At 36.5% G+C, this 9,828-nt stretch overlaps 1 protein-coding gene across 1 annotated transcript; it reads left to right on the forward strand.

Moving 5' to 3' along the window:
• Positions 1-3,812: 3,812 nt before the first annotated feature.
• LOC132661365 (olfactory receptor 52E8) lies at positions 3,813-4,778 on the forward strand. Its single transcript, XM_060605830.2, has one exon. It carries the CDS (start codon positions 3,813-3,815, stop codon positions 4,776-4,778), a length of 966 nt encoding a protein of 321 aa, XP_060461813.2.
• The last annotated feature ends 5,050 nt before the right edge of the window (positions 4,779-9,828 follow it).

A 9,828-nucleotide genomic window follows, 5' to 3' on the forward strand; every position in this document is an offset into this window, starting at 1 on the left:
TCACACCATTCACAAAAATAAACTCAAAATGGATAAAGGACCTGAATGTGAGACAGGAAACCATCAAAACCTTAGAGGAGAAAGCAGGAAAAGACCTCTCTGACCTCAGCCGTAGCAATCTCTTACTCGGCACATCCCCAAAGGCAAGGGAATTAAAAGCAAAAGTGAATTACTGGGACCTTATGAAGATAAAAAGCTTCTGCACAGCAAAGGAAACAACCAACAAAACTAAAAGGCAACCAACGGAATGGGAAAAGATATTTGCAAATGACACATCGGACAAAGGGCTAGTATCCAAAATCTATAAAGAGCTCATCAAACTCCACACCCGAAAAACAAATAACCCAGTGAAGAAATGGGCAGAAAACATGAATAGACACTTCTCTAAAGAAGACATCCGGATGGCCAACAGGCACATGAAAAGATGTTCAACGTCGCTCCTTATCAGGGAAATACAAATCAAAACCACACTCAGATACCACCTCACGCCAGTCAGAGTGGCCAAAATGAAGAAATCAGGAGACTATAGATGCTGGAGAGGATGTGGAGAAACAGGAACCCTCTTGCACTGTTGGTGGGAATGCAAATTGGTGCAGCCGCTCTGGAAAGCAGTGTGGAGGTTCCTCAGAAAATTAAAAATAGACCTACCCTATGACCCAGCAATAGCACTGCTAGGAATTTATCCAAGGGATACAGGAGTACTGATGCATAGGGGCACCTGTACCCCAATGTTTATAGCGGCACTCTCAACAATAGCCAAATTATGGAAAGAGCCTAAATGTCCATCAACTGATGAATGGATAAAGAAATTGTGGTTTATATACACAATGGAATACTACGTGGCAATGAGAAAAAATGAAATATGGCCTTTTGTAGCAACATGGATGGAACTGGAGAGTGTGATGCTAAGTGAAATAAGCCATACAGAGAAAGACAGATACCATATGGTTTCACTCTTATGTGGATCCTGAGAAACATAACAGAAACCCATGGGGGAGGGGAAGGAAAAAAAAAAAAAAAAAAAAAGAGGTTAGAGTGGGAGAGAGCCAAAGCATAAGAGACTGTTAAAAACTGAGAACAAACTGAGGGTTGATGGGGGGTGGGAGGGAGGGCAGGGTGGGAGGGAGGGCAGGGTGGGTGATGGGTATTGAGGAGGGCACCTTTTGGGATGAGCACTGGGTGTTGTATGGAAACCAATTTGACAGTAAATTTCATATATTAAAAAATAAAAAATAAATAAATAAATAAATAAATTTAGTTATTTACAATAAAAAAAAAAAGAAGATAAATACAGGAAATACATAAATACAGGGAAGGGATAAGGAGAATACACAGATAAGCTTTGGCCATTACAAATTGTATACCCATAAACTATCATGGCTACAGACATTCCTATATGTTCATATATCTCTTTAAATTTATGCAGTTATGTGCACTGTGGGATATTTAGCAGCACCCCTGGCACCTACGCATTAGACAGTGGTAACACTTCACCCAAATTTTGACAGTCAAAATGTTTCCAGACATTGCCAATATACCCTAGGGAGAAAATGACCACCGGTTACAAAACACTGGAATAAAGAATCTTTCTTCCATTCTTTATCAGTTATAGGACATGAAATAGTGTTTATGTGTATGGTAGGTAGAGGTTGTGGAATATGGCAAAGTAATGAGTAACATGATACAGAACTGAGGAAATGACTGTCTGATATAATTCATTTCAGGACATTAGAAATCTTGATACTCAAGGTGAGAAGCTGGGGCCCAGTCTCATCACTGAACCTGGCAAAGGTTTGAGGATATGTGAACATATATTGATAGAACAGATCAGCATATACTTATGGAATGAATTAAGTAACTGGTTGGTTAACTGGTTCGGAAATGCAGCTGTTTAAGCACTTGGAACCAATTCTTAGGAGGTTAATGCTCCTGGAAAATCAGGGGTGAGAATAAGATGGGCTTCCTTCTTTGGATGTAAAACCATAATAATTCTACAACCTCATGCTGTAGTTCACTTGAGTAACCCAGACAGTTTTCATTTAAAGATAGAACCATTAATCTGGAATCTGGAAGAGATTGCAAAAAGGGCCACAGAGCCCAAGACTTAGATGGCAAACCAGCGTACTCACCCTACAAGGTAGGGTGAGTAAAAATTTTGATTCCTGTTCTAAAAATCATACATGTGTTTCTCTCTACCTAGAATAAACTTCCTATGCTTGTCTGTGAAACACAAAGTTGTCCTTGATCCATTTTACTTCTTTCATGGAATTTCTTTTGTCTTATTCATATCCACAGCATTTGCTGTATTTTTCTACCACAATGCAACATTTTATTCAGATTTCATCTTTCCACTTGTATTTCCCTCACTACACCGTGACGGCATCAATCAGATCTTATTCAATTTTTCTATCTAAATTTCTATCTCAATTTATCCCATCTTTCTGCCACTTCAAACAGGCCTCACATAGACCACTTTCTTCACTACAGGCTGTGATGCTTTTTCTGTGCATCTATCTCTGATTAGTCCCACTCAAGTATGAACTCTGCCAGTTTCCAACCATCTATCCCAACCATCTATCATTTACACACTGTTTTCAAAATCATTTTATCTCAAGAAGTTAGTCGATAAAGAACTTATCTTTTCCTGATTTTCCTAAAATATTAGTTCAGGATAAGTAGCTCCAACATTCTGCTGCTCAAGCTAGTTCTATATAACAAATCCCTTAATAAATTACTTGCTATTTAGTCCTTAAAAGGAGATATCCAGGAAGACCTCAAGGAATAGAGGACCGCTTTGTTGGACTCTAATTTCAAGGATGTCCAAAGTAATACTCCCTTTTCCTTGTATAAATAGGAATAGATAGGATTTGAATAGGATAGTGCTCAAAACACTAGAAACTCTTTAGGTACCCCTGATTAGACTTCCCAAAACAGCTTCTGAAATTAATTTGGAAATTTATGGATTCAGTGTATAATGAGATAATTTCAATTTAAAATATTTTATAAATCCAAGTTTCACTATCACATTAAAAGTTCCTATGCAAATGTCTCTATTTTATTGTTTTTATACATGATCCAAAATATTCTGAATGAAGATGATTTTTGGAAGAGTTAGTTAAGATGGAAATTATGTTACTAATAATCTGGGGCATGCTGATTGTTGTTATGACTTTCCTGTGACTTATTCATTTAATAAATGTTATTATCTTTTTCTGAAAATTTGTATGTGTGAAGTAGTTTTAGGTGCACGAGTAAAAAAGAAGTAAATTTTTGGCTTCTGTTTCAGAATCAAATAGAGTTATATGCACAGTCAAATAAATATACACATATAGACATGCAAATTTACATATATATATATGCATATACATATACATAATACACACACACACACACACACACACACACACACACATAACTGGTCCTCAAATTCCCTAAAAGATAATGGGTTGAATTACATACGAAAAAGCATTTTTCATATAAATTAATGCAGTGTGTTTAACACCATGAGATACAAAGAACAAAAACCTGTATTATTCCTACTCCTCACTTTGATCTACCTGATAGATGGATATTCTTCTCCTCTTTCTTATTAAACCTTTGATGAATGGGAATGATATGGGGAATAGAGAGATTGGCTCTATTCCTGGAGCTATCTGATCTTCAGGTAAGGGTGGCAGAAAAATTTTGATAACATTGGGAGAAATGGGAGAAAATGAATATTACAAATTTATTTTGCATTTAACCAGGAGTCAGGAAAGAGATGGAAGTGGAGGAAGAATCACTAATGACAAGTTGACATCTCACTCTGTTATATGCACTCACCAACAGTGGCAGAGAGAATGTCCATTCTTAATGACACCCAGTTCCATCCTTCTTCGTTCCTCCTCCTGGGTATCCCAGGGCTAGAAGATGTGCACGTCTGGATTGGATTTCCCTTTTTCTTTGTGTATCTTGTTGCACTCTTGGGGAACGCTGCTGTCCTGTTTGTGATCCAGACTGAGCATAGTCTCCATGAGCCCATGTACTACTTCCTGGCCATGTTGGACTCCATCGACCTGGGCTTGTCCACAGCCACCATCCCCAAAATGCTGGGCATCTTCTGGTTCAGCCTCAGGGATATATCTTTTGAAAGCTGCCTTTCCCAGATGTTCTTCATCCACTTCTTCACTGCCATGGAGAGCATTGTGTTGGTGGCCATGGCCTTTGACCGCTATGTTGCCATTTGTAAACCCCTTCGGTACACCATGATCCTCACCAGCAAAATCATCAGCCTCATTGCAGGCATGGCTATTCTGAGGAGCCTGTGCATGGTGGCCCCTCTGGTATTTCTCCTCCTGAGGCTGCCCTTTTGTGGGCACTATATCATCCCTCATACCTACTGTGAACACATGGGCATTGCTCGCCTGGCCTGTTCCAGCATCAAAGTCAACATAATATTTGGTCTTGGGGATATGTCTATTTTATTATTGGATGTGCTCCTTATAATTCTCTCCTATGTCAGGATCCTCTATGCTGTCTTCTGCCTGCCTTCCTGGGAGGCCCGGTTCAAAGCTCTCAACACCTGTGGCTCCCACACTGGAGTTATCTTAGCCTTTTTCACGCCAGCATTTTTCTCTTTCTTGACACACCGTTTTGGCCACAACATCCCCCAATATATCCACATCCTTTTAGCCAACCTATATGTGGTTGTTCCGCCAGCTCTCAATCCTGTAATCTATGGGGTCAGGACCAAGAAGATTAAGGAGCAGGTTTTGAGGATCTTTTTAAAAGACAGTTAACCATTGGTAGTCTTAGAATTACAGTTCATATTTGCTCCCTTTGCTCATTAAAAGGGGGTTATTGTCTAAAAAGAAGAGATGTAGCAAAGGTGAATATGAACAGTAATAACATTTCTTTCTCTATAATCCTTTGAGTTTAAAGATAATAAATTTATTGGTGATAATCTTACAATTTGTAATTATTACATCTCTTACAAAGTGCTTATATTTATACTATTTGATAATCAAGGTAGTTCTATAAAGTAGTTGCCATATTCACAAATTTTCAAATGAAAGTTTGATGCTTAGGATCACTAAAAGATTCATCTGAAAATTCAACTATTTGTGAGAAGTAGATTATTAAGTCAGGTAGTTTTAGAATCACCAGAAGAAATATGAAGGCAACAGAGTGGAATTTGTTCAGGGATTTTAGACAATTTTGGTGACATAATTCTTGAAATAATAACAATGACATTATTTAACTCATTAGGATATACTGTTCTAAATAATCTACTTACATTAACACACCTATTTCTTGTGTGAATTCTATGATGTGGCTACTGTTAATATTTGCATTTTCATATAAGTAAACTATGGATTAAAAAACTCTCCATAAAAAAATATGATGGAGATTTTGGCTCCAGATATCTAGAGAAATAGTAGCCATGCATTTAGAAATGAAATAAAGAGAGCAGGGATAATGGTGCATAACAATGAAAGATATATTTATTAAATGAATATTCATTAACTTCTACATGTGCTCAATTATATGTCACTGTTTGGTGATAGACAAATGGAAAGACAGAATCCTATGTCCTGGGAAAACAATGATGGGAGTTAGGCTATTAAGGCAAAAAAACATTATGCTATAAGATTACATATTAACTTATATTTGGAAGGCTATTTTTTAGAAACTTTGTAATAGTATTCAATAAATATCCCAAATGCTGGGCCAATATATTAAAGTTAGCCACACAAAACTAGAAATGTATTTGACCTTTTTTGAATTTCTAAAATAATGACATGGAAAATTATTGACCTAGTCAAAAAAAAACCTAGTTTTTTTGTTTGTTTGTTTTGTTTTGATTTTTAAGAAGAGGTTATTTGAAACTACATTCAAGAGAGTCTGCCAGAGTTGTGTTCTCTTTTACTTCATTTAAGACCTCTGATTCTTCATCAGTTTATGAGCATGGAAATTCTACTGCATGACCAGAAAGTGTCATAGAGAAATAAAAAAAATTTAGATACGGCCTTCTAAATCTTGTAGTTAATTCTATGGGGCGCCTGGGTGGCTCAGTCGGTTGAGCGTCTGACTTCAGCCCAGGTCATGATCTCACGGTCCGTGAGTTCCAGCCCTGCGTGGGGCTCTGTGCTGACAGCTCAGAGCCTGGAGAGTGTTTCAGATTCTGTGTCTCCCTGTCTCTATGATCCTCCCCCGTTCATGCTCTGTCTCTTTCTGTCTCAAAAATAAATAAACGTTAAAAAATATTTTAAATCTTGTAGTTAATTCTAGCAAAAATACTGTAAATAGGACAGCATAGATATTCAAATATAATATTGGTTAGCAATATTCATATACTACAGTTAAATGTTTTGTATTTAGAAAATCTAAGAGGCTAAGAGAGCACACCAGGGCAATTGAATAAGGAGACATCAGACAAACTAATTGTCAAGGTGATCAGTATATTCAAAGCCTCTGACTCTAAATAAGGTAACAAAGCTTTAGTCATCCAAATTCATTATAGAGGAGCTTATCTGTTGGTACTTTAACAAACAAAAATAATATCACATTCAGACATAAGTAAATGTAAAAATTAGTAACATTATTTACAGCAACTTGGACCTTTGGATGAAATAATCCCAGTAAGAAAAAAAAAATGTTCCTGAAGATTTTTGAGGAAGAATATATCACTTGCAAATATGGGTTTTAGTAACACAATATAAAAATTAGAAATATCTGCTTGGCCCATCTAAGTTAGACATTAATGGTGTTTGGTGATATTTCCAGCTTTCCCATGAACTGTGAGATCCTGACCTGAGCCAGAGTCAAGAGTCAGATGATGAACTGACTGAGCCATCCAGCCGCCCCTATTAAGGTTTTATTTTAATTTCAGTATAGCTACAGTGTTATATTAGTTTCAGGTGTACAATGTAGTGATACAACACTTCCATACATCACCCTGTGCTCATCACAAGTGTACTCTTTAATCTCCATCACATATTTTACAACTCATATCCAGCATAAAATGTCTAAATCAAGGGGGTATTTGGTACCTCATTATTTTAAGGGATAAAGAGTATGAAACTAGGGGAGCCTGGGTGGTTCAGTCCATTAAGTGTCCAACTTCAGCTCAGGTCATGATCTCACAGTTCATGAGTTTGAGCCCTGCTTCGGGCTCTGCACTGATGGTGCAGAGTCTGCTTGGGATTTTCTCTCTCTCTGCCCATCTCCTGCTTGTGTGCTGTGCACACATACTCTCTCTCTCTCTCTAAAAATAAATAGACATTAAAACGAATAAAACCTTAAAAAATAAAAAAAAAATTGCTCTTTAAAAGAGACTCTTTAGGGAAGGAGAAAATAAATTACAGAGTAGTAGAAAATATGTACAAAACATATATGTCATGAAAGGCTTGTATCTAGAATATATAAAGAACTCTTAAAACTCAATAATAATAAAAAAGCCCAGTTTAAAAACGACAAATAATCTGAAGAGGCATTTCACCAAAGAAAATTATATGTATGGCAAATAAACCCATTAAAAGATGCTCAGCATCACTGGACTGCAGGGAAATGCACGATAAAACACTATGAGGCAGCATTAGAACCCATTTTGGCGGTTTAAAAAATGTTCAGAATGCCAATTACTGGTGAGCACGTGGACCATCCAACACTCTTATACATAGGGAGTATCAATGCTCTCTAGCCAACAGCCACCAGGAGTATATTTATACTTTTTATTTATTTATTTATTTATTTATTTATTTATTTATTTCATTTATACTTTTTAAAAAAGGAAGGTTTATTAGCTGTTACAACAAGAGATACCACATGCAGTGGTGCAATGTTAGGGGTCTCAGTAAGAGTGTTTAAGGAAAGATTTGATATTGGATTTGGACTTGATTAGGGGATATTTTTCTGAAGTAGATGCTTTCAGAGAAAGAACTAATTCTATTACTGGATATCAATAACTTTTATATAGAAAGTGGGAGAAGTTTTTGTCTCCACTCAGACATGCTTATAGAAGGGTTTATGTTTCACTCCATCAACACAAACACAAAGGGACCTTGCCTGATGTTTATACTTAGTGAAACTGTTTATATTAAGTGGACATCATTACAGTCAAGATGTTATTATCAGGTCAGCTATCAGTTGACAGATATTAGAGCTGCTATTTTCTTTCTCGGAAGAAAGCCAATATCTCATGATTCTATACCTATCCAGGCTAAACACAGTACATAATCTTTCTATGATGTCCTCAAATAATTTATGTTTCTATTTTACTTTGCAGTTTTTATTATGCCACCTTCTAAGCCTCTTCTAAAGGAAATTGAGTTAGAAAGTCTAGAAAACTCATAAGTTCCCTGCTTAAAGTTGGCTCCATATATGTTAAAAAATTAGTTATTTGTGGGGCGCATGGGTGATTCAGTCAGTTAAACGTTTGATTCTTTATTTCAGGTCGGGTCATGATCTCATGATTCATGGGTTCAAGCCCCACATTGGGCTCTGTGCTGACAGTGCAGAGCCTGCTTAGGATTGTCTCTCTCTCCTGCTCTCTCTGCCCCTCCCTCACTCATGCTCTGTCTCTCTCTATCTCATAATAAATAAATAAACTAAAAAAAAACTTAGTTATTTGCATATTTATACATGGTTAGTATTAACTATGCAACCAGAATATAAGTTTCTTGGGGGAAAGATCTACATATACAAAACATTACTGACTACATACTTAATTTTAAATGAGTGCTTGCTGAATGGCTAACCTGACTTCTAGATCAAGTAAATGATATTTGCTGGAAAAGAGTGACACAATCATTAGGGGGTAGAACAGCTGTGGTTAATGAGAGAGAGAAATTACAGACTGACTCTTGGGGGATTGATGGCGAAAGATTAGAAAGAGTGGGTTGGTAGTAAATGAGAAATGTTTTCAAGCTGGGAAGTTAAAGGGAGAAACTTCAATGTCCCAAGGGATTCCTGTGCCCTGTGCTTTTTTTCTGCTCATAAACCTGTGATGAGAACTTGTGAATTCATTATCTTTCATATTCTCATCCCATGTGGGCCCAGAAGAGCAGCACTCCCCATCAGGAAGAGGATTTTTCAATCTCAGTATAAACTTTTCTCCTTGAACTACAGTTGTGATGCTGAGACACACTTGGAACAATTATTGGTCATGATTGTAGCTTCTTCCAATACTGGCTGTCCCTGAGGCTGGTGAGTTGGGTACAGGTTTGACTGCTATATGTACTTAAACATTTGGTTGGGAAGGTTTGAACTCAGGTCTATTAATTTAATCCCCTCACTAAATTGGCAATTCATATTTATATATGATACAAATCTTAATTTGGAGGACATATTTTACATATTTCACCTAAAATTTCTAATTGGTAGAATTTCAGGTACTTTTGCATATTTTAGTATTTTATCATTTTTTCATAACAAGCATACCCACTTTAATAATAAGGAAAATAGAAAATTAAGCAGTCAAATAACTTATTTTGTTGAGGTATTATTGCATTTCTCTTCTATTTTCTCTTTCTCACTCTCTGTTCTGTCTTGCTTCATTTCCCTCTCCCTCTCCCCCTTGCTCTGTTCTCTTTCCTCCTCTCTTTGTCTCTTTTCCTCTTCCTCCCATTTCTAACTCTCTTTTAGCCCAATTCTACTTAATTTTTTCATGTGATTGCTTATTTCATAATTTCTTTTGTATTTAATATCAAAAAAATTTGACACTCTCAATATTTTCCCAAATCAGATCAATACATTTTCTATTTTTATTTCATTGTCACTAATGGTGAAGAATACCAATTGTTTAATACCTTCAGCTTCTGAAGAGCATGTATCTTCTTAAAAGTATGT

The sequence above is a fragment of the Panthera onca genome, chromosome D1, assembly GCF_046562875.1.
Source record: "Panthera onca isolate mPanOnc1 chromosome D1, mPanOnc1 haplotype 2, whole genome shotgun sequence".
In the NCBI taxonomy this organism is placed as follows: Eukaryota; Metazoa; Chordata; class Mammalia; order Carnivora; family Felidae; genus Panthera; species Panthera onca.

Coding starts and splice junctions, on each gene's coding strand:
- LOC132661365 (XM_060605830.2), top strand. CDS start 3,813: ATGCACTCACCAACAGTGGCAGAGAGAATGTCCATTCTTAATGACACC.